This window comes from Bombina bombina, chromosome 2, assembly GCF_027579735.1.
Source record: "Bombina bombina isolate aBomBom1 chromosome 2, aBomBom1.pri, whole genome shotgun sequence".
Classification (NCBI taxonomy): Eukaryota; Metazoa; Chordata; class Amphibia; order Anura; family Bombinatoridae; genus Bombina; species Bombina bombina.
Genome location: NC_069500.1, coordinates 7,767,693 through 7,794,544, shown reverse-complemented (window position 1 = coordinate 7,794,544; position 26,852 = coordinate 7,767,693). Strand labels below are relative to the sequence as shown.

The window sequence follows — 26,852 nt, the reverse complement described above, 5'->3', positions numbered from 1 at the left end:
CACAATGAACTGTAGCTCCCCAGTGCCAGCAGCACTCATGCAGGCCCAGACCATGACACTCCCACCACCATGCTTGACTGTAGGCAAGACACACTTGTCTTTGTACTCTCCTCAGCTGGTTCCCGCCACACACACTTGACACCATCTGAAACAAATTAGCTTATCTTGGTCTCATCGGACCTATTGATATGGTTCCAGTAATCCATGTCCTTAGTCTGCTTGTCTTCAGCAAACTGTTTGCGGGCTTTCTTGTGCATCATCTTTAGAAGAGGCTTCTACAGACCAATTTGATGCAGTGTGCCGCGTATGGTCTGAGCACTGGCAGACTGACCCCCCACCCCTTTAACCTCTGCAGCAATGCAGGCAGCACTCATATGTCTATTTCCCAAAGACAACCTCTGGATATGATGCTGAGCATGTGCACTCAACTTCTTTGGTCGACCATGGTGAGGCCTGTTCTGAGTGGAACCTGTCCTGTGAAAACGCGGTGTGGTCTTGCTCACCGTGCTGCAGCTCAGTTTCAGGGTCTTGACAATCTTCTTACAGCCTAGGCCATCTTTATGTAGAATATAAATTCTTTTTTTTCAGATCCTCAGAGAGTTCTTTGCCATGATGTGCCATGTTGATCAGTGACCAGTACGAGAGAGTGTGAGATCGATAACTCCAAATTTAACACCTGCTCCCCATTCACACCTGAGACTTTGTAACACTAATGAATCACATGACACCAGGGAGGGAAAATTGCTAATTGGGCCCAATTTGGACATTTCCACTTAGGATGTACTCACTTTTGTTGCCAACAGTTTAGACATTAATGGCTGTGTGAGTTAATTTGTAGCAAAGTGTCATTCTTTCAGTGTTGTTACATAAAGATATAATTACAAAAATCTGAAGGGTGTACTCATTTTTGTGAGATACTGTACACACACGTGTGTATATATATATATATCCACATACATACAAACACAAGCAGGAGCAGCAGGCATCTCCTTGCGCAATCTATTGCCATGAAGCATGCAGACTAGTAGAAGTGAAGACCTGAGCTATTGTGTGTATGAGGCGCTGCAGTAACCAGGGCACTCACTGATAGACGAGTCCATTCCAATGACAAACACTAATGAGGTTCCTTGGTGACATTAGTGCAACTGACTCCGACAGACGTTATATGAGGTGCTTCTCACACAAAGGCAGCAGAGGTTACATGAAAACTTTATTCAAACAAAAAAAAATAATGACAATTAAATATCACATTAATTAGGCTAGAAGCAGCACGTGACTTGCACAGCGCTAACGAACAATCTGCCATTGACCTATGGCTGTTAAGGGAGGCGTTGACTTACGCTGCCACCACCTGTTCAGTAATTTAACCAATAACATTTTTATTAAACCCCAGCATCCCAAACTCTAAGGGATTAACCTCCAACCACTCGTTTTATTTAACCCAATAAACTACCCTCATGCTGTTTCCTCTCCCTCAAGCACCCAGCCCCCCATAAGCCCATTTTAGGGGAAGTATCGTACAGAAGGCCTTCTGTGCCGCAGGCTCCTACGTGGCAGCCTGGAACTTCGTGTCCCATGAGCTACTGGAATGTTCTCCAGGCCCCCTCCTTGTCCCTGGGCTTGGTGTCCATCTTTTGGTGTACGGGCCTGCCCATCCATCTGAAGCAAAAGGGAGCAGAGATATCCCAGTTGGGCAGAAATCTGCTCCACTGACCCAGCAATCTGTTCCACACTGGACATCAGCCTTTCCATCGCAGATAGCAACTGCTGCATTGTAGATAAGAGTACCCTGGCATCTTCTTGTGCAAACACAGGAACTACTCCTGCCATTGGCTCCATATTATGGTCAGCAGCTCCTACAAGAGACAATGTGTTGCACATAAGGAACAAGTGACTGAGGGGGGACACCATAAACATATTGGTAAAATAAGCTGGATCCCTGAGACAAAAAAACTTGTTGGCACAAATATGTAATGTTTTACCACATACCCTGCTGCTCAGCCTCTCTCTCAGGGGCAGCCTCCAGCTCCGCAGCCTCCTGTCTAGGGGAAAGTTCATCATTCTCTCTTACTTGAATTCTTGAGGTAGCCACATCTGTCAACTCGTCCTCCTCTGAGAGGAAACCAGAATCCGAAAGAGTATTGTCCTGCCCTGTAATACGGGAAACATCGTGAGAAGAACAAGAATGACACTAAATAATAATAATATACTATCAGCAAAAGAGATTGTACTGCCCTGTGATACGGGAAACCTCGTGAGAAGAACAAGAATGACACTAAACAATTTATGTAAGAACTTACCTGATAAATTAATTTCTTTCATATTGGCAAGAGTCCATGAGCTAGTGACGTATGGGATATACATTCCTACCAGGAGGGGATAAGTTTCCCGAATCTCAAAATGCCTATAAATACACCCCTCACCACACCCACAATTCAGTTTAATGAATAGCTAAGTAATGGGGTGATAGAAAAAAGGATCAAAATAGGAACTGGAAATATAATTGTGCTTTATACAAAAAAACAACCACCATAAAAGGTGGGTCTCATGGACTCTTGCTAATATGAAAGAAATGAATTTATCAGGTAAGTTCTTACATAAATTATGTTTTCTTTCTTGTAATTGGCAAGAGTCCATGAGCTAGTGACGTATGGGATAGTAATACCCAAGATGTGGAACTCCACACAAGAGTCACAAGAGAGGGAGGGATAAAATAAAAACAGCCATTTTTCCACTGAAAAAATTAATCCACAACCCAAAATATAAGTTTATTCTCATAAATGAAAAGAAAAAAAAAGAAAACATAAGAAGAGGAATCAAACTGAAACAGCTGCCTGAAGAACTTTTCTACCAAAAACTGCTTCCGAAGAGGCAAATACATAAAAACGGTAGAATTTAGTAAATTTATGCAAAGCAGACCAAATCACTGCTTTGCAAATCTGATCAACTGAAGCTTCATTCTTAAAAGTCCAAGAAGTGGAGACTGATCTAGTAGAATGAGCTGTGATTCTGAGGCGGGGCCTGACCCAACTCCAAATAAGCATGATGAATAAAAAGCTTTAACCAAGAAGCCAAGGAAATAGCAGAAGCCTTCGGACCTTTCCTAGAACCAGAAAATATAACAAATAGACTAGAAGTCTTCCTGAAATCTTTAGTAGCTTCCACATAATATTTCAAAGCTCTTACAAAATCCAGAGACTGTAACGATCTCTCCAAAGAATTCTTAGGATTAGGTCAAAAAGAGGGAACAACAATTTCCCTACTAATGTTGTTAGAATTCACAACCTTAGGTAAAAATGTAAATGAAGTCCGAAAAACTGCCTTATCCTGGTGGAAAATCAAAAAAGGTGACTCACAAGAAAGAGCAGATAATTCTGAAACTCTTCTAGCAGAAGAGATAGCCAAAAGGAAAGTAATTTAATATCCAAAGAATGCATAGGGCTCTAGTTATTAAGCTCTGTATTTTTCTGCATTCGCCGGCCCAATACGCTCGCCTAAGCTCGCCTCACATCGAAGCCACGGACCTGAATATGCTCGCCAAAGTTATCAATAAAGCGGTCAAAAAGCCGCGCACCAAGTACGAGGCGATGAGCAGCGGACTGTGATAGTTATCACTCAATCTCGCTGCTCTTCGGCTTTTTTACAGCTTTATTGATACCCCTGTCACTAAGCACTCACACTATACTATACTGTTCTACCCCCTATACCGGCGCCCCCGGAGACCCCAGCAACTAAATAAAGTTATTAACCCCTAAACCGCCGCCAATAGACCCCGCCGCAACTATAAATATATTAACCCCTAAACCGCCGCTCCTGGACCCCGCCGCCACCTACATTATACCTATTAACCCCTAATCTGACGTCCCCTATACCGCCGCCACCTACATAAACTTATTAACCCCTATCCTGCCGATCCTGGACCACGCCGCAACTAAATAAATTGTTTAACCCCAAAACCGCCGCTCTCGGACCCCGCCGCAACTATAATAAATATGTTAGCCCCTAAACAGCCGCTCCTGGACCCCGCCGCCAACTATAATAAATATGTTAACCCCTAAACCGCCACTCCCGGACCCCGCCGCAACTATATGTTAACCCCTAAACCGCCGCTCTCGGACCCCGCCGCAACTATAATAAATATGTTAGCCCCTAAACAGCCGCTCCTGGACCCCGCCGCCACCTACATAATACCTATTAACCCCTATCCTGCCCCCCCTATACTGCCGCCACCTATAATAAATTTATTAACCCCTATCCTGCCCCCCCACACCGCTGCCACTATAATAAAATTATTAACCCCTAAACCTAAGTCTAACACTAAGCCTAACACCCCCTAACTTAAAAATTTATTAAATAAATCTAAATAATATTTCTCTTATTAACTAAATGAATCCTATTTAAAACTAAATACTTACCTATAAAATAAACCCTAAGATAGCTACAATATAACTAATAATTATATTGTAGCTATTTTAGGATTTATTTTTATTTTACAGGCAACTTTGTAATTATTTTAACTAGGTACAATAGTTATTAAATAGTTATTAACTATTTAACAGCTACCTAGTTAAAAAAAAGACAAATTAACCTGTAAAATAAAAATTAACCTAAGTTACAATTACACCTAACACTACACTATAATTAAATAAATTATTCCTATTTAAAACTAAATACTTACCTGTAAAATGAACCCTAAGATAGCTACAATGTAATTAATAATTACATTGCAGCTATTTTAGGATTTATTTTTATTTTACAGGTAACTTTGTATTTATTTTAACTAGGTACAATAGTTATTAAATAGTTATTAACTATTTAATAACTACCTAGCTAAAAGAAATACAAAATTACCTGTAAAATAAATCCTTACCTAAGTTACAATTAAACCTAACACTACACTATCATTAAATAAATTAATTAAATTAGCTACAAATACCTACAATTAAATACAATTAACCCTTTAAGGAAACAGCTTTCAGTTTGCTCAATTGTTTTAGGATGGAAAAATTCCATCATATGTCCTTAAGAGGTTAAATCAACTAAAAAACAAAAACTAAATTACAGAAAATAAAAAAATATTTCAAGAATTTTAAACTAATTACACCTAATCTAAGCCCCCTAATAAAATAAAAACCAAAATAATAAAAATCCCTACCCTATTCTACATTACAAAGTAATAAGCTCTTTTACCAGCCCTTAAAAGGGCTTTTTGCGGGGCATTGCCCCAAAGTAATCGGCTCTTTTACCTGTAAAAAAAAATACAACCTCCCCCCAACATTACAACCCACCACCCCTACTCTAACCCACCCAAATCCCCCTTAAAAAAACCTAACACTAACCCACTGAAGATCTCCCTGCCTTTAGCCGTCTTCACCCAGCCGGGCCGAAGTCTTCATCCAAGTGGCGCTGAAGAGGTCCTTCATCCAATAGAAGTCGTCATCCAAGGGGCGCTGAAAAGGTCCTTCATCCGGGAGAAGTCTTCATCCAGGCGGCGTCTTCAATCTTCATCCATCCGGAGCGGAGCGGAGCCGTCTTCAAAGGAGCCGACGCGGAGCCATCCTCTTCAACCGACGACTTCCCGACGAATGAAGGTTTCTTTAAGTGACGTCTTCCAAGATGGTGTCCCTTCAATTCCGATTGGCTGATAGAATCCTATCAGCCAATCGGAATTAAGGTAAGAAAAATCTGATTGGCTGATTCAATCAGCCAATCAGATTGAAGTTCAATCCGATTGGCTGATCCAATCAGCCAATCGGATTGAGCTCGCATTCAATTGGCTGATCGGAACAGCCAATAGAATGCAAGCTCAATCCGATTATTATGTAGGTGGCGCCGGGTATTATGTAGGTGGTGGCGGGGTCCGGGAGCGGCAGTTTAGGGGTTAACATTTATTATAGTTGCGGCGGGGTCCGGGAGTGGCGGTTTAGGTGTTAATAAGTATTATATAGGTGGCGGCGGTGTAGGGGGGGCAGATTAGGGGTGTTTAGACTCGGGGTACATGTAAGGGTGTTAGGTGCAGACATATCCCATAGGAATCAATGGGATGTCGGGCAGCAGCAAACATGAACTTTCGCTATGGTCAGACTCCCATTGATTCCTATGGGATCCGCCACCTCAAGGGCGGCGGATTGAAAACCAGGTACGCTGGGCCGGAAAAGAGCCGAGCGTACCTGGCTAGTCATTTGATAACTAGCAAAAGTACTCCGATTGTGCCAAACTTGCGTTCGGCACATCTGGAGTGACGTAAGAATCGATCTGTGTCGGACCGAGTCCGGCAGATCGTAGCTTACGTCACTAGATTCTACTTTTGACGGTCTGTAGGGCATGATAACAAGGTCGAATCAGCCTCGCCACAAATACGCTGCGGAATTCCAGCATATTTGCAGTTGACGGCTTGATAACTAGACCCCATAGGCTCAAAAGGAGGAGCCTGTAAAGCCTTCAAAACCAAATTAAGACTCCAAGGAGGAGAGATTGATTTAATAACAGGCTTGATACGGACCAATCCTGAACAAAACAGTGAATATCAGGAAGCTTAGCAATCCTTATGTGAAATAAAACAGAAAGAGCAGAGATTTGTCCCTTCAAGGAACTTGCAGACAAACCTTTATCCAAACCATCCTGAAGAAACGGTAAAATTCTAGGAATTCTAAAAGAAAACCAGGAGAATTTATGAGCAGAACACCATGAAATATAAGTCTTCCAAACTCGATAATAAATCTTCCTAGCAACAGATTTACGAGCCTGTAACATAGTATCAATCACTGAATCAGAGAAACCTCTATGACTAAGCGCTAAGCGTTCAATTTCCATACCTTCAAATTTAACAATTTGAGATCCTGCTGGAAAAACCGTTCTTGAGACAGAAGGTTGGTCTTAAAGGAAGTGGCCAAGGTTGACAATTGGACATCCGGACAAGGTCCGCATACCAGAACCTGTGAGGCCATGCTGGAGCTACCAGAAACACAAACGAATGTTCCATGATGATTTTGGAGATCACTCTTGGAAGAAGAACTAGAGGCGGAAAGATAGCAGTTCCTTGGTTTTACCAACCTGCTTATAACGCATCCACCGACTCCGCTTGAGGATCCCTGGATAGGTACCTGGGAAGATTCTTGTTTAGCCATCAGATATATTTCTGGAAGACCCCACATCTGAACAATCTGAAAAAAAAACACATCTGGATGGAGAGACCACTCCCCCGGATGTAAAGTCTGATGGCTAAGATAATCCGCTTCCCAATTGTCTATACCTGGGATATGTACCGCAGAAATTAGACAAGAGCTGGATTCCGCCCAAGCAAGTATCTAAGATACTTTTTTCATAGCTAGGGGACTGCAAGTCCCACCCTGATGATTGACATATGCCACAGTTGTGATATTGTCTGTCTGAAAACAAATTAATGGTTCTCTCTTCAACAGAGGCCAAACCTGAAGAGCTCTGAAAATAGCACGGAGTTCCAAAATATTGATTGGTAACCTCGTCTCTTGAAATTTCCAAACACCTTATGCTGTCAGAGTTCCCCAGACAGCTCCCCAACCAGAAAGACTTGCATCTGTTGTGATTACAGTCCAGGTTGGATGAACAGAAGAGGCCCCTTGAATTATACGGTGGTGATCTCACCAACAAGTCAGAGAAAGTTGAACATTGGGATTTAAGGATATTGTGATATCTTTGTAGAATCCCTGCACCGTTGCTTCAGCATACAAAGCTGGAGAGGTCTCGTATGAAAAGAAGCAAAAGGGGATCGCGTCCGATGCTGCAGTCATGAGACCTAAAACCTCCATGCACATAGCTACTGAAGGGAATGATTGAGACTGAAGGATACGACAAGCTGAAACCAATTTTATTTGTCTCTTGTCTGTTAAGAGACAAAGTCATGGACACTGAATCTATCTGGAAACCTAAAAAGGTGACCCGTGTCTGAGGAATTGAGGAACTTTTTGGTAAATTGATCCTCCAACCATGTCTTTGAAGAAACACTAGTTGATTCATGTCAGATTCGGCAAAATGTAAAGACTGAGCTAGTACCAAGATATCGTCAAAATAAGGAAACCTCACAATACCCTGTTCTCTGATTAGAGAGTAGGGCACCGAGAACTTTTTCAAAAAATTATTGGAGCTGTCGCTAGGCCAAATAGAAGAGTGACAAATTGGTAATGCTCGTCTATAAAAGAGAATCTCAGAAACCGTTAGTGGTCTGGATGAATCAGAATATGAAGATATGCATCCTGTAAGTGTATCATGGACATATAATGACCTTGCTGAACAAAAGGCAGAATAGTCCTTATAGTCACCATTTTGAAAGTTGGCTCTCTTTCAAAACAGTTCAACATTTTCAGATCTAGAACTGGCCTGAATGAATTTTCTTTGTTTGGGACAAAGAATAGATTTGAATAAAACCCCAGACCCTGTTCCTGAAGCGGAATTGGTATAATTTCCCCTGAAAGCTCTAGATCTGAAACACACTTCAGAAAGGCCTGAGCCTTCACTGGGTTTGCTGGGACACGTGAGCGAAAAAAATCTTCTCACAGGAGGTCTTACTATGAATTCTATTTGATACCCTTGAGAGGTAATGCTCTGAATTCATTGATTTTGGATAGAATCTGCCCAAATGTTTTGGAAGAATCTTAATCTGCTCCCTACAAGCTGAGCTGGAATGAGGGCCGCACCTTCATGCAGACTTGGGGGCTGGCTTTGGTTTCTTAAAAGGCTTAGATTTATTCCAACTTGAAGAGGGTTTCCAATTGGAACCAGATTCTTTGGGAGGGAAGGATTGGGTTTCTGTTCCTTATTCTGACGAAAAGAACGAAGACGATTAGAAGCCTTATATTTACCCTTAGATCTTTTATCCCGAGGTAAAAAAAACTCCCTTCCCCCAGTAACAGTTGAAATAATTGAATCCAACTGAGAACCAAATAAATTGTTACCTTGGAAACAAAGAGATAGTAATCTAGACTAAGATACCATGTCAGCATTCCAACATTTAAGCCACAAAGCTCTTCTAGCTAAAATAGCTAAAGACATAGATTTAACATCAATTTTGATGATATCAAAATAGCATCATTGATAAAAATGATTAGCATGTTGAAGCAAGCGAACAATGCTAGACAAATCAAGATCCGTTTCCTGTTGTGCTGAACTTTCCAACCAAAAAGTTGATGCAGCTGCAACATCAGGCATAGAAATGGCAGGCCTGAGAAGATAGCCAAAATATAAATAAGCTTTCCTTAGATAAGATTCAAGTTTCCCATCTAAAGGGTCCTTAAAGGAAGTACTATCTTCCATAGAGATAGTAGTACGTTTGGCAAGAGTAGAGATAGCCCCATCAACTTTGGGGATTTTTCCCCAAAACTCCAATCTAATTGCTGGCAAGGGATACAACTTTTTAAACCTAGCAGAAGGAATAAAAGTACCACCAGGCCTATTCAATTCCTTTGAAATCATATCAGAAATAGCATCAGGAACTGGAAAAACCTCTGGAGTAACCACAGGAGGTTTATAAACAGAATTTAAAAGTTTACTAGTTTTAATATCAAGAGGACTAGTTTCCTCAATATCCAAAGTAATCAACACCTCTTAACAAGGAACAAATATACTCCATCTTAAAGAGATAAGTAGATTTGTCAGTGTCAATATCTGAGGTAGGATGTTCTGAATCAGATAGATCCTCATCAGAGGAGGATAAATCAGTATGTTGTCGGTCATTTGAAATTTCATCAACTTTATGAGAAGTTTTAAAAGACCTTTTACATTTATTAGATGGCGGGATAACAGACAAAGCCTTCTGAATCACATCAGCAATAAAATATTTTATATTCACAGGGATATCATGTACATTAGATCAGTGTTTTTCAACCAGTGTGCCGTGGCACACTAGTGTGCCGTGAGAGATCCTCAGGTGTGCCGCGGCAGACTGACAACAGTATGTGACAGGCTCATCAGGCATCATTTACAACCATGACATTAGGACATTGACATTCATTCACAGACAATCATTATGATTGTTTGTGAATGAATGTCAATATGTCATGTATAGTTTGTAGGAGGCATGGCATGACAGCACAGTACAGTGTGTGTGTGTGTATATATATATATATATATATATATATATATATATATATATATATATATATATATATATATACACACACACTGTATATATATCCTGTATTTGGTTACAATGTGTGATTTTGTAAAATTTTGGTATGGTGGTGTGCCACAGGATTTTTTAATGTAAAATAGTGTGCCACAGCAAAAAAAAAGGTTGCAAATCACTGCATTAGATGTTGAAGGAACAACAGGCATTGTACTAGTACTGATGGATACATTCTCTGCATGTAAAAGCTTATCATGACAATTGTTACATACTACCGCTGGAGATATAATCTCCACTAATTTACAACAGATACACTTAGCTTTGGTAGAACTGTTATCAGGCAGCAGGAATCCAACAGTGGTTTCTGAGACAGGATCAGATTGAGACATCTTGCAAATGTAAGAAAAAACAACATATAAAGCAAAATTATTAATTTTGGCAGTTTCAGGAATATGAAAAAAATGCAAACAGCATAGCCCTCTGAGCATAGAAAAAGGCAAGAGGCATATAGGAAGTGGGGTTTAAATAATGGAATTATTTGGTGCCAAGTATGACGCGCAATGCAAAATTACATTTTTTGGCACAAACATCAGGAAATGACGCAACTCACGTCATAGCAGACGTAACCTTGTGCAAGGAACCTGGCGTCAACTAAGACACCGGAAATGGCGAGTTTGCATCTATGAATGTACCTTCGCAACAAAAAATTCTCGTGCCAAGAATGACGCAATAAATATTAGCATTTTGCAGCGTCGCAAGCCTAATTTTGCCTGCGAAAGTTAAAGAAAACAGTAAATTTAAAGAAAAGACTATACCCCAGGTAAGAAAAAATAACTTCCTAAATATGTTTTTCCCAATTTAGAAACTGATAGTCTGCAAAAGGAAATATACATAAACCTGACTCATGGCAAATATAAGTACAATACATATATTTAGAACTTTACATTAATACATAAAGTGCCAAACCATAGCTGAGAGTGTCTTAAGTAATGAAAAACATAATTTATGTAAGAACTTATCTGATAAATTCATTTCTTTCATATTAGCAAGAGTCCATGAGCTAGTGACGTATGGGATATACATTCCTACCAGGAGGGGCAAAGTTTCCTAAACCTTAAAATGCCTATAAATACACCCCTCACCACACCCACAATTCAGTTTAATGAATAGCCAAGAAGTGGGGTGATAAGAAAGGAGCGAAAGCATCAAAAAAATAAGGAATTGGAATAATTGTGCTTTATACAAAAAAATCATAACCACCACAAAAAAGGGTGGGCCTCATGGACTCTTGCTAATATGAAAGAAATGAATTTATCAGGTAAGTTCTTACATAAATTATGTTTTCTTTCATGTAATTAGCAAGAGTCCATGAGCTAGTGACGTATGGGATAGCAGATACCCAAGATGTGGAGCTTCCACGCAAGAGTCACTAGAGAGGGAGGGATAAAATAAAGACAGCCAATTCCGCTGAAAAATTAATCCACTACCCAAATCAAAAAGTTTCAATTTTTATAATGAAAAAAACTGAAATTGTAAGCAGTAGAATCAAACTGAAACAGCTGCCTGAAGTACCATTCTACCAAAACTACTTCCAAAGAGGAGAAAACAACAAAAAGGTAGAATATAGAAAAAAGATGCAAAAGAAGACCAAGTCATTACTTTGCAAACCTGATCAACAGAAGCTTCATTCTTAAAAAGCCCAGGAAGTAGAAACTTACCTAGTAGAATGAGCCGTAATCCTCCAAGACGGGAATCCACCCGACTCCAAATAAGCATGATGAATCAAAAGTTTAACCAAGATGCCAAATAAATTGCAGAAGCCTTTTGACCTTCCTAAAACCAGAAAAGTTAACAAAATAGACTAGAAGTCTATCTGAAATCTGAATAGCTTCAACATAGGATTTAAAACTCTTGCCATATCCAAAGAATGTAAGAATCTGACCAAAGAAGTTTTAGGAAAACAATAATTCCTCCCTAATGTTGTTAGAATTTACAACTTTAGGTAAAAATTGAAATGAGGACAGCAAAAACCACCTTACCCTGATGAAAAAAAAATCAGAAAAAGGAGATTCACAAGAAAAAACAGATAATTCAAAAACTGAACTAGCTGAAGAGATGTCCAAAAAGAACAATACTTTCCATGAAAGTAATTAATGTCCAGAGCAAGAATATGCTCAAATGGAAGAGCCTGAAAAGCCTTCAGAACCAAATTAAGACTCCAAGAAAGAGAAATTGGCGTAATGACAGGTTTGATACGAATCAAAACCTGAAAAAAATGATGAATATCAGAAAGCAACACTGCCTTATTCTGATAAAAAAAAAATCAGAAAAAGAATTTCAGAAGTAAGATCAGATAACTCAGAAACTCTTCTAGCAGAAGAGATAGCCAAAAGGAACAATACTTTCCAAGAAAGTAATTTATGTTCAGAAAATGTATAGGGTCAAACGGAGGAGCCTAAAAAGCCCTCAGCACCAAATTGAGAAAAATACTAAGAAATGTAGGTCTTCCAAACTCGATAATAAATCTTTCTAAAGACAGATTTATGAGCCTGAAACACAGTATTAATCAATAAGTCAGAGAAACCTCTATGACTAAAAAACAAACGTTCAATCTCCATCCCTTCAAATTTAATGATTTGAGATCTTGATGGAAAAATAAACCTTCAGAAAGAAGGTCTGGTCTTAACGGAAGTGTCCAAGGTTGGCAACTGGCCATCCGAATGAGATCCGAATACCAAAACCTGAGAGGCCATGCTGGAGCCACCAGCAGTACAAACAAACACTCCATTAGAATTTTGGAAATTACTTTTGGAAAAAGAACTAGAGGCGGAAAGATGTAGGCAAAATGATAATCCCAAGGAAATATCAATGCATACACTACTTCCGCCTGAAGATCCCCGGACCTGAATAGGCCCCTGGGAAGTTCTTATTCAGATGAGATGCCAACAGATCTAATTCTGGAAACTCTTATATCTGAAAAACGAAAAACATATCTGGGTAAGAGAGAGACCATTCTCCCGGAAGTAAAGCTTGATTAACAGAGATAATCCGCTTCCCAAATGTCTATACCTGGGAAAAAAAACACAGAATTTAGATAGGAGCTGGATTTAGCCCAAGCAAATATCCGAGATACTTCTGTCCCAGCCTAAGGACTGATAGTCCCACCCTGATGATTAACATACACCACAGTTGTGACATTGTCTGAAAAACAATAAACATCTCTTCTTCAAAAGAAACCAACTGAAGAACTCTGAGAAAGCACGGAGTTCTAAAAATAACAAATGGTAATCTCGCCTCCTGAGATTTCCAAACCCCTTGTGCTGACAGAGATCCTCAGACAGCCTCCCAACCAAAAAGACTCACATCTGAAAAGATCATGGCCCAGGTTGAAAGAAACGAAGAAACCTGTAGAACTAAATGATGGTGATCTTAACCATCAAAACAAGATAGTTAAACATTAGGATCTGAAGATTTAAAATATAAAATCCTAGAATCCCTGCACCATTAACCAGCATAAAAAACTGGAAAGGCTTTCTAGAAAATGAGCAAGGGAATTGAATCCAAAGCTGCAGTCATAAAACCTAAAACTTCCATGCATATATAGCAACTGAAGGAAATAGAGACTAAAGGTACCGACAGACGGAACCCAAAATTGTCACTTGTCTGTTTAGAGACAAAGACAGTGATCCAAACTATCTGGAAACCTAAAATAGGTGACCCTTGTGTGAGGAATCAAAAGCTTTTGAAAAAAAGAACCCCTATGTCCTGAAAGAACAAAGTTGAATCATATGAGATTCCACAGCCTCAGAAAATAATCTGAATGAAAACAGAAAATGAAGATATGCATCTATTGTATCTAATGAAAACAAATAAAGCCATCACTGACCAACAAAAGGCAGAATAGACCATATAAATATCAATCTAAAAGATGATACATTTATATAACAAAAAGATTTTCTATCTTTGGAACAATGAATAGTTTTAATAAAACCCAGTTCCTAAAAATGGAACTGGAAGAAATACCCCAGAAGATTCCAGGTCTGAGCAGCACTTGAGCCCCAACGGGTGATCAGCCGCGCTTTAACATTATCCTAAAATATATAGGACCGAAACACACTCAACGAAAGTGTTAGCCTTACTGGAATAGCTGGAATATCATAGAGAAAAAAGACTTATCACAGACGGTTTTACTCTGAACTTAATTCTGTATCCAAAAACAAAGAAATTTTCAAAACAACAAAATTTCAAAAAAATCTTAACCTGCCCCTTACCAGCAAAGCTGGAATACGGCACATACATTGCAATTTTAGGGAGCTGATTTTGAACTAAAAGATTTCCAATTAAAAACATGTTACTTGGGAATTTGTTCCTTAATAAGAACAACCAAACTAATATAAGCTTAAAGTTTAGGCTTGGACCTCAATCTTGAATCCCAGAGTAACAGTTAAGAATTGAATCCAATTATAAACCAAATAATTGATTATGTTAGAAAAAAAGAATTTTTTTTTTTAAAAATCACAACATTCTTCTAGCTAAAACAGCTAAAGACATAGATTAAACTTCATTTGCAAAAATATTCAATAAAATGAAGACACAAATGAAAAATATTAGCATGATAACCCAGTTAAAGGACCAGTCAACACACTGAACTTGCATAATCAACAAATGCAAAACAACAAGACAAATGCAACAGCACCTAGGTCTAGTAGATTTTGTCCTTAACAATGCTAAAATAAATCATAATCTGATACTTGATTTTAAAGTAAACAGAAAAAATGAAGCAATTGCAACATCATTCAAATCAATCACAGATCCAAGAAAAGTACCTGAAAATAAATAATTTTCCTTAAATAAGATACAACCATCTAAAGGAAAATAAATACTATTTTGCTATAGAAACAATAGCATAATTAGCAGGAGTAGAGATAGCCCCATTAAATTGGAGAACCTTCAAAATTGAATTTAACTGCCGGCAAAGAATATAGTTTAAAACCTTTATAGAAGGAATAAAAGAAAATTCTCAGCCTATTCCATTCCCTAGTATGAGGAACTGGAAAAAAACCTGAAAATACAGAAGAATAAATAAGCAGAAATAAAATGTTAGTTAGTCTTGAAAAAGAACTAATTACCTTAATATCCAAAATAATCAACACCTTTTCAACAAAGAACAAATGTACTTTAATAAAAAAATACAAAAGTAGATTTGTTAGTGTCAATATCTGATGAAGAAAATTCTGAATGAGAAAAAATATCATCAGAGAAGGATAAATCATTATGTTGTTGGTCATTTGAAACTTCAATAATTAAAAAAGAAGTTTGAAAAAGACCTAAAAATTTTATTAGAAGGCGCGATGTCAGACAAAGCCTTTAAAATAGAATCAGAAAAATATTCTTATAAATCTTCTAAGTAATTCTTGTACATAAGATGTAAAAAGAATAGCAAATATATAAAGCATAAATACCAACGGATTCTGCATGTAAAAGTTTATCATGATAACTTATTACAAACCATAGCTAAAGAAAAACATTCATAACATTTAAAATAAATGAACTTAGCTTTGGTAGGACTGAAGTCAGTCAACAGGAATCCCTTAGAACGTTTTTGAAAACAGGAACAGTGAAATCTTGCAATATGTAATAGAAAAAAACATAATTTATGTAAGAACTTACCTGATAAATTCATTTCTTTCATATTAGCAAGAGTCCATGAGCTAGTGACGTATGGGATATACATTCCTACCAGGAGGGGCAAAGTTTCCCAAACCTCAAAATGCCTACAAATACACCCCTCACCACACCCACGAATCAGTTTAACGCATAGCCAAGAAGTGGGGCGATAAGAAAAAAAGTGCGAAAGCATAAAAAAATAAGGAATTGGAATAATTGTGCTTTATACAAAAAAATCATAACCACCACAAAAAGGGTGGGCCTCATGGACTCTTGCTAATATGAAAGAAATGAATTTATCAGGTAAGTTCTTACATAAATTATGTTTTCTTTCATGTAATTAGCAAGAGTCCATGAGCTAGTGACGTATGGGATAATGACTACCCAAGATGTGGATCTTCCACGCAAGAGTCACTAGAGAGGAAGGGATAAAATAAAGACAGCCAATTCCGCAGAAAATAATCCACACCCAAAATAAAGTTTAAATCTTATAATGAAAAAAACTGAAATTATAAGCAGAAGAATCAAACTGAAACAGCTGCCTGAAGTACTTTTCTACCAAAAACTGCTTCAGAAGAAGAAAACACATCAAAATGGTAGAATTTAGTAAAAGTATGCAAAGAAGACCAAGTTGCTGCTTTGCAAATCTGATCAACCGAAGCTTCATTCCTAAACGCCCAGGAAGTAGAAACTGACCTAGTAGAATGAGCTGTAATCCTTTGAGGCAGAGTTTTACCCGACTCGACATAAGCATGATGAATTAAAGATTTCAACCAAGATGCCAAAGAAATGGCAGAGGCCTTCTGACCTTTCCTAGAACCGGAAAATATAACAAATAGACTAGAAGTCTTTCGGAAATTCTTAGTAGCTTCAATATAATATTTCAAAGCTCTAACTACATCCAAAGAATGCAATGATCTCTCCTTAGAATTCTTAGGATTAGGACACAATGAAGGAACCACAATTTCTCTACTAATGTTGTTAGAATTCACAACCTTAGGTAAAAATTTAAAAGAAGTTCGCAACACCGCCTTATCCTGATGAAAAATCAGAAAAGGAGACTCACAAGAGCAGATAATTCAGAAACTCTTCTAGCAGAAGAGATGGCCAAAAGAAACAAAACTTTCCAAGAAAGTAATTTAATGTCCAGTGAATGCATAGGTTCAAACGGAGGAGCTTGAAGAGCCCCCAGAACCAAGTTCAAACTCCAAGGAGGAGAAATTGATTTAATAACAGGTTTTATACGAACCAAAGCTTGTACAAAACAATGAATATCAGGAAGATTAGCAATCTTTCTGTGAAAAAGAACAGAAAGAGCAGAGATTTGTCCTTTCAAGGAACTTGCAGACAAACCTTTATCCAAACCATCCTGAAAAAACTGTAAAATTCTCGGAATTCTAAAAAGAATGCCAGGAAAAATGATGAGAAAGACACCAAGAAATGTAAGTCTTCCAAACTCGATAATATATCTTCCTAGATACAGATTTACGAGCCTGTAACATAGTATTAATCACAGAGTCAGAGAAACCTCTTTGACTAAAAATCAAGAGTTCAATCTCCATACCTTCAAATTTAAGGATTTGAGATCCTGATGGAAAAAAGGACCTTGTGACAAAAGGTCTGGTCTTAACGGAAGTGTCCACGGTTGGCAAGAGGCCATCCGGACAAGATCCACATAACAAAACCTGTGAGGCCATGCTGGAGCCACCAGCAGAACAAACGAGCATTCCTTCAGAATCTTGGAGATTACTCTTGGAAGAAGAACTAGAGGCGGAAAGATATAGGCAGGATGATACTTCCAAGGAAGTGACAATGCATCCACTGCTTCCGCCTGAGGATCCCTGGATCTGGACAGATACCTGGGAAGTTTCTTGTTTAGATGAGAAGCCATCAGATCTATTTCTGGAAGTCCCCATATTTTAACAATCTGAAGAAATACCTCTGGGTGAAGAGACCATTCGCCCGGATGTAACGTTTGGCGACTGAGATAATCCGCTTCCCAATTGTCTATACCTGGGATATGAACAGCAGAAATTAGACAGGAGCTGGATTCCGCCCATACCAGTATTCGAGATACTTCTTTCATAGCCAGAGGACTGTGAGTCCCTCCTTGATTGATGTATGCCACAGTTGTGATATTGTCTGTCTGAAAACAAATGAACGATTCTCTCTTTAGAAGAGGTCATGACTGAAGAGCTCTGAAAATTGCACAGAGTTCAAAAATATTGATTGGTAATCTCACCTCCTGAGATTCCCAAACCACTTGTGCTGTCAGAGACCCCCAAACAGCTCCCCAACCTGTCAGACTTGCATCTGTTGAAATTACAGTCCAGGTCGGAAGAACAAAAGAAGCCCCCTGAACTAAACGATGGTGATCTGTCCACCACGTCAGAGAGTGTCGTACAATCGGTTTTAAAGATATCATTTGAGATATCTTTGTGTAATCCCTGCACCACTGATTCAGCATACAGAGCTGAAGAGGTCACATGTGAAAACAAGCAAAGGGGATCGCGTCCGATGCAGCAGTCATAAGACCTAGAATTTCCATGCATAAGGCTACCGAAGGGAATGATTGAGACTGAAGGTTTTGACAAGCTGAAATCAATTTTAGACGTCTCTTGTCTGTCAGAGACAGAGTCATGGACACTGAATCTATCTGGAAACCTAAAAAGGTTACCCTTGTCTGAGGAATCAATGAACTTTTCGGTAAATTGATCCTCCAACCATGATCTCGAAGAAACAATACAAGTTGATTCGTATGAGGTTCTGCTAAATGTGAAGACTGAGCAAGTACCAAGATATCGTCCAAATAAGGAAATACCACAATACCCTGTTCTCTGATTACAGACAGAAGGGCACCGAGAACCTTTGTAAAAATCCTTGGAGCTGTTGCTAGGCCAAACGGCAGAGCCACAAACTGGTAATGATTGTCTAGGAAAGAGAATCTCAGAAACTGAAAGTGATCTGGATTAATCGGAATATGCAGATATGCATCCTGTAAATCTATTGTGGACATATAATGCCCTTGCTGAACAAAAGGCAGGATAGTCCTTATAGTTACCATTTTGAATGTTGGTATCCTTACATAACGATTCAATATTTTTAAATCCAGAACTGGTCTGAAGGAATTCTCCTTCTTTGGTACAATGAAGAGATTTGAATAAAACCCCAGTCCCTGTTCCAGAACTGGAACTGGCATAATTACTCCAGCCAACTCTAGATCTGAAACACATTTCAGAAATGCTTGAGCCTTCGCTGGATTTACTGGGACACGGGAAAGAAAAAATCTTTTTGCAGGAGGCCTTATCTTGAAGCCAATTCTGTACCCTTCTGAAACAATGTTCTGAATCCAAAGATTGTGAATTGAATTGATCCAAATTTCTTTGAAAAATCGTAATCTGCCCCCTACCAGCTGGGCTGGAATGAGGGCCGCACCTTCATGTGGACTTGGGAGCTGGCTTTGGTTTTCTAAAAGGCTTGGATTTATTCCAGACTGGAGACGGTTTCCAAACTCATACCGCTCCTGTGGGTGAAGGATCAGGCTTTTGTTCCTTATTGTGACGAAAGGAACGAAAACGATTATTAGACCTAAATTTACCTTTAGATTTTTTATCCTGTGGTAAAAAAATTCCTTTCCCTCCAGTAACAGTTGAGATAATAGAATCCAACTGTGAACCAAATAATTTATTACCCTGGAAAGAAAGGGAAAGCAAAGTTTTAAGCCATAAAGCTCTTCTAGCTAAAATGGCTAGAGACATATACCTGACATCAACCCTAATGATATCAAAGATGGCATCACAAATAAAGTTATTAGCATGTTGAAGAAGATTAACAATGCTATGAGAATTATGATCTGTTACTTGTTGCGCTAAGGCTTCTAACCAAAAAGTTGAAGCTGCAGCAACATCCGCTAAAGATATAGCAGGTCTAAGAAGATTACCTGAACATAAGTAAGCTTTTCTTAGAAAGGATTCAATTTTCCTTTCTAAAGGATCCTTAAAGGAAGTACTATCTGCCATAGGAATAGTAGTACGTTTAGCAAGAGTAGAGATAGCCCCATCAACCTTAGGGATTTTGTCCCAAAACTCTAATCTGTCAGATGGCACAGGATATAATTGCTTAAAACGTTTAGAAGGAGTAAAAGAATTACCCAAATTATTCCATTCCCTGGAGATTACTTCAGAAATAGCATCAGGGACAGGAAAAACTTCTGGAATAACTACAGGAGATTTAAAAACCTTATTTAAACGTTTAGATTTAGTATCAAGAGGACCAGAATCCTCTATTTCTAATGCAATTAAGACTTCTTTAAGTAAAGAACGAATAAATTCCATTTTGAATAAATATGAAGATTTATCAGCATCAACCTCTGAAACAGAATCCTCTGAACCAGAGGAATCATTATCAGAACGATGATGTTCATTTAAAAATTCATCTGAAATATGAGAAGTTTTAAAAGACCTTTTACGTTTACTAGAAGGAGGAATAACAGACATAGCCTTCTTAATGGATTTAGAAACAAAATCTCTTATGTTAACAGGAACATTCTGAGTATTAGATGTTGATGGAACAACAACAGGTAATGTAACATTACTAAAGGAAATATTATCTGCATTAACAAGTTTGTCATGACATTCATTACAAACAACAGCTGGAGGAACAGATACCACAAGTTTACAGCAGATACACTTAACTTTGGTAGACCCAGCACTAGGCAGCGATTTTCCAGAAGTATCTTCTGACTCAGGGTCAATCTGGGACATCTTGCAATATGTAATAGAAAAAACAACATATAAAGCAAAATTGGTCAAATTCCTTAAATGACAGTTTCAGGAATGGGAAAAAATGCCAGTGAACAAGCTTCTAGCAACCAGAAGCAATAAACAACGAGACTAAAATAATGTGGAGACAATAGTGACGCCCATATTTTTTAGCGCCAAAAAAGACGCCCACATTATTTGGCGCCTAAATGCTTTTGGCGCCAAAAATGACGCCACATCTGGAACGCCGACACTTTTGGCGCAAAAAAAGTAAAAAATGACGCAACTTCCGGCGACACGTATGACGCCGGAAACAAAGAAAAAATTTTGCACCAAAAAAGTCTGCACCAAGAATAACGCAATAAAATGAAGCATTTTCAGCCCCCACGAGCCTAACAGCCCACAGGGAAAAAGTCAAATTTTAAGGTAAGAAAAAAAAAATGATTTATTCATATGCATTATCCCAAATATGAAACTGACTGTCTGAAAATAAGGAACGTTGAACATCCTGAGTCAAGGCAAATAAATGTTTGAACACATATATTTAGAACTTTATATAGTGTCACAGAAAATAAGATTTACTTACCCCAGGACACTCATCTACATGTTTGTAGAAAGCCAAACCAGTACTGAAACGAGAATCAGCAGAGGTAATGGTATATATATATAAGAGTATATCGTCGATCTGAAAAGGGAGGTAAGAGATGAATCTCTACGACCGATAACAGAGAACCTATGAAATAGACCCCGTAGAAGGAGATCACTGCATTCAATAGGCAATACTCTCCTCACATCCCTCTGACATTCACTGCACGCTGAGAGGAAAACCGGGCTCCAACTTGCTGCGGAGCGCATATCAACGTAGAATCTAGCACAAACTTACTTCACCACCTCCATAGGAGGCAAAGTTTGTAAAACTGAATTGTGGGTGTGGTGAGGGGTGTATTTGTAGGCATTTTGAGGTTTGGGAAACTTTGCCCCTCCTGGTAGGAATGTATATCCCATACGTCACTAGCTCATGGACTCTTGCTAATTACATGAAAGAAACATACTTACCGAAAGACACCCATCCACGTATAGCAGATAGCCTAACCAGTACTGAAACATTATCAGCCGAGGTAATAGTATATAAGAGTATATCGTCGATCTGAAAAGGGAGGTAGGAGATGAATCTCTACGACCGATAACAGAGAACCTATGAAATAGATCCCCGTGAGGAAAACCATTGCATTCAATAGGCGATACTCTCTTTACGTCCCTGACATTCGCTGTACTCAGAGGATTCGGGCTTCAAAAAAAGCTAAGAAGCGCATATCAACGTAGAAATCTAGCACAAACTTACTTCACCACCTCCATAGGAGGCAAAGTTTGTAAAACTGAATTGTGGGTGTGGTGAGGGTGTATTTATAGGCATTTTGAGGTTTGTGAAACTTTGCCCCTCCTGGTAGGATTGTATATCCCATACGTCACTGTAACGGTATAACCCTGGCATAAAAGGGCAGAGGCACAGGCAGCATACAGTAAATTTCCCCACTCCCTCCCCCCAAGCATGAGTCAAAGCTCATGGTGAGGGTCAAACAGATATCAGCAAAATGAATGTTTTATTTGAAAGCAGCACACATATTTATACACCCTGGCTTTAGGTTACAGAGGGCATTGGTTAAACAGTAAAGCAAACATATGAACAATGCATCAAACCTCTAACAATTGTCTATTCATAGGTAAAACAGATTAACATATTAAGTTAATTAACTGGGAAAGAAAGCTTACTCAGACAATCTGATGTTGGGCAGTCTAGTTAACATAATCACACAAAAACACAATCAGTTTACCCAGACAGACTCCTGAGAGACAATCAGATCTGAAACGTAAATAAAATACATATTATTACAGAATATAAGAACAGTTCTTATTAGCTATAAAGTCCTTTATGCCCACTTGATTTATAGAGTCACAATTGCTCCCACAAGGGGCACTCACACCCTGTACCCATCCTGTATTTATGGATACAGGGTGACATGGACATAAGACAGAGTTATGAAAGTACATGGGGTGTCCAGCATATAAAATTCCACATTTCCATGCAGTCTCTGGGTATCCTTAAGCCCATGTACCTCCTGCCCAAAGAATGTTCCATAACAGGCCCTCCAATGCATAGTGGCGAGATTGGTCTCGTCACAGTCACTAGCTCATGGACTCTTGCCAATTACATGAAAGAAAATAATATACTGTCAGCTAAAGAGATTGTACTGCCCTGTGATACGAACAAGAATGACACTAAATAATAATATACTGTCAGCTAAAGAGATTGTACTGCCCTGTGATACGAACAAGAATGACACTAAATAATAATATACTGTCAGCTAAAGAGATTGTACTGCCCTGTGATACGAACATGAATGACACTAAATAATAATATACTGTCAGCTAAAGAGATTGTACTGCCCTGTGATACAGGAAACCTTTTCAGAAGAGCAAAAAACATAATTTATGCTTACCTGATAAATTTATTTCTCTTGTAGTGTATCCAGTCCACGGATCATCCATTACTTGTGGGATATTCTCCTTCCCAACAGGAAGTTGCAAGAGGATCACCCACAGCAGAGCTGCTATATAGCTCCTCCCCTCACTGTCATATCCAGTCATTCGACCGAAACAAGACGAGAAAGGAGAAACCATAGGGTGCAGTGGTGACTGTAGTTTAATTAAAATTTAGACCTGCCTTAAAAGGACAGGGCGGGCCGTGGACTGGATACACTACAAGAGAAATAAATTTATCAGGTAAGCATAAATTATGTTTTCTCTTGTTAAGTGTATCCAGTCCATGGATCATCCATTACTTGTGGGATACCAATACCAAAGCTACAGTACACGGATGATGGGAGGGACAAGGCAGGAACTTAAATGGAAGGAACCACTGCCTGTAGAACCCTTCTCCCAAAAACAGCCTCCGAAGAAGCAAAAGTGTCAAATTTGTAAAATTTTGAAAAGGTGTGAAGCGAAGACCAAGTCACAGCCTTGCAAATCTGTTCAACAGAGGCCTCATTTTTAAAGGCCCAGGTGGAAGCCACAGCTCTAGAATGAGCTGTAATCCTTTCAGGGGGCTGCTGTCCAGCAGTCTCATAGGCTAAGCGTATTATGCTCCGAAGCCAAAAGGAGAGAGAGGTTGTCGAAGTTTTTTGACCTCTCCTCTGTCCAGAGTAAACGACAAACAGGGCAGATGTTTGACGAAAATCTTTAGTAGCCTGTAAGTAAAACTTCAAGGCACGGACTACGTCCAGATTATGCAAAAGACTTCCTTCTGTGAAGGAGGATTAGGACACAATGATGGAACAACAATCTCTTGATTGATATCCACCTTAGGTAAAAACCCAGGTTTGGTACGCAGAACTACCTTGTCTGAATGAAAAATCAGATAAGGAGAATCACAATGTAAGGCAGATAACTCAGACTCTTCGAGCCGAGGAAATAGCCATCAAAAACAGAACTTTCCAAGATAAAAGTTTAATATCAATGGAATGAAGGGGTTCAAACGGAACTCCCTGAAGAATTTTAAGAACCAAGTTTAAGCTCCACGGGGGAGCAACAGTTTTAAACACAGGCTTTATCCTAACCAAAGCCTGACAAAATGCCTGGACGTCTAGAACTTCTGCCAGACGCTTGTGCAAAAGAATAGACAGAGCAGAGATCTGTCCTTTTAAAGAACTAGCTGATAAGCCTTTGTCCAAACCCTCTTGGAGAAAGGACAATATCCTAGGAATCCTAACCTTACTCCATGAGTAACTCTTGGATTCACACCAATAATGATATTTACGCCATATCTTATGGTAGATTTTCCTGGTGACAGGCTTCCGAGCCTGTATTAAGGTATCAATGACTGACTCGGAGAAGCCACGCCTTGATAGAATCAAGCGTTCAATCTCCATGCAGTCAGTCTCAGAGAAATTAGATTTGGATGATTGAGGCAGGACCTTCTAATACAAGGTCCTTTCAGAGGCAGAGTCCATGGTGGAAGAGATGACATGTCCACTAGGTCTGCATACCAGGTCCTGCATGGCCACGCAGGCGCTATCAGAATCACCGATGCTCTCTCCTGTTTGATTTTGGCAATCAGTCGAGGGAGCAGAGGAAATGGTGGAAACACATAGGCCAGGTTGAAGAACCAAGGAGCTGCTAGAGCATCTATCAGCGTTGCTCCCGGGTCCCTGGACCTGGATACGTAACAAGGAAGCTTGGCGTTCTGGCGAGACGCCATGAGATCCAGTTCTGGTTTGCCCCAACGATGGACCAGTTGAGCAAACACCTCCGGATGGAGTTCCCACTCCCCCGGATGAAAAGTCTGACTACTTAGAAAATCCGCCTCCCAGTTCTCTACGCCTGGGATGTGGATCGCTGAGACTCTGCCCAGCGAATTATCTTTGAGACTTCTAACATCGCTAGGGAACTCCTGAATCCCCCTTGATGGTTGATGTAAGCCACAGTCGTGATGTTGTCCGACTGAAATCTGATGAACCTCAGTGTTGCTAACTGAGGCCAAGCTAGAAGAGCATTGAATATTGCTCTTAACTCCAGAATATTTATTGGGAGGAGTTTCTCCTCCTGAGTCCACGATCCCTGAGCCTTCAGGGAGTTCCAGACTGCGCCCCAACCTAGAAGGCTGGCATCTGTTGTTACAATCGTCCAATCTGGCCTGCGAAAGGTCATACCCTTGGACAGATGGACCCGAGAAAGCCACCAGAGAAGAGAATCTCTGGTCTCTTGATCCAGAATTAGTAGAGGGGACAAATCTGAGTAATCCCCATTCCACTGACTTAGCATGCATAATTGCAGCGGTCTGAGATGCAGGCGCGCAAATGGCACTATGTCCATTGCCGCTACCATTAAGCCGATTACTTCCATGCACTGAGCCACTGACGGGCGTGGAATGGAATGAAGGACACGGCAAGCATTTAGAAGTTTTGATAACCTGGACTCCGTCAGGTAAATTTTCATCTCTACAGAATCTATAAGAGTCCCTAGGAAGGAGACTCTTGTGAGTGGTGATAGAGAACTCTTTTCCACGTTCACTTTCCACCCATGCGACCTCAGAAATGCCAGAACAATCTCTGTATGAGACTTGGCAATTTGAAAGCTTGACGCCTGTATCAGGATGTCATCTAGATACAGAGCCACCGCTATGCCTCGCGGTCTTAGAACCGCCAGAAGTGAGCCCAGAACCTTTGTAAAAATTCTCGGGGCAGTGGCCAACCCGAAGGGAAGAGCTACAAATTGGTAATGCCAGTCTAGAAAGGCAAACCTTAGGAACGATGATGATCTTTGTGAATCGGTATGTGAAGGTAGGCATCCTTTAAGTGCACTGTGGTCATGTACTGACCCTCTTGGATCATGGGTAGGATGGTCCGAATAGTTTCCATTTTGAATGATGGAACTCTGAGGAATTTGTTTAAGATCTTTAGATCCAAGATTGGTCTGAAGGTTCCCTCTTTCTTGGGAACCCCAAACAGATTTGAATAAAATCCCTGTCCTTGTTCCGTCCGCGGAACTGGATGGATCACTCCCATTACTAGGAGGTCTTGCACACAGCTTAGGAATGCCTCTTTCTTTATCTGGTTTGCTGATAACCTTGAAAGATGAAATATCCCTTGTGGGGGAGAAGCTTTGAAGTCCAGAAGATATCCCTGAGATATGATCTCCAACGCCCAGGGATCCTGAACATCTCTTGCCCACGCCTGGGCAAAGAGAGAAAGTCTGCCCCCCACTATATCGGTTTCCGGATAGGGGGCCGTTCCTTCATGCTGTCTTGGGGGCAGCAGCAGGCTTTCTGGCCTGCTTGTCCTTGTTCCAGGACTGGTTAGGTTTCCAGGCCTGTCTGGAATGAGCAACAGTTCCCTCTTGTTTTGAAGCAGAGGAAGTTGATGCTGCTCCTGCCTTGAAATTTCGAAAGGCACGAAAATTAGACTGTTTGGCCTTTGATTTGGCCCTGTCCTGAGGAAGGGTATGACCCTTGCCTCCAGTAATGTCAGCAATAATTTCCTTCAAGCCAGGCCCGAATAAGGTCTGCCCCTTGAAAGGAATGTTGAGTAATTTAGACTTTGAAGTCACGTCAGCTGACCAGAATTTAAGCCATAGCGCCCTACGCGTCTGGATGGTGAATCCGGAATTCTTAGCCGTTAGTTTAGTCAAATGAACAATGGCATCAGAAACAAATGAGTTAGCTAGCTTAAGCGTTCTAAGCTTGTCAATAATTTAATTCAATGGAGCTGTCTGGATGGCCTCTTCCAGGGCCTCAAACCAGAATGCCGCCGCAGCAGTGACAGGCGCAATGC

At 39.8% G+C, this 26,852-nt stretch overlaps 1 protein-coding gene across 1 annotated transcript in view; it reads right to left on the bottom strand.

The window, feature by feature from the left end:
- Nucleotides 1–1,197: 1,197 nt before the first annotated feature.
- The window catches only part of LOC128647630 (uncharacterized), a 199,348-nt gene continuing 173,693 nt past the window's right edge, over nt 1,198–26,852 (bottom strand). Inside the window, exons 4-5 of the mRNA XM_053700384.1 lie at nt 1,990–2,151; nt 1,198–1,856 (exon numbers count right to left, since the gene is read on the bottom strand). Coding sequence (XP_053556359.1) covers nt 1,504–1,856; nt 1,990–2,151 — 515 coding nt within the window. The 3' untranslated portion in view covers nt 1,198–1,503. The remainder of the gene's footprint in view (nt 1,857–1,989; nt 2,152–26,852) is intronic.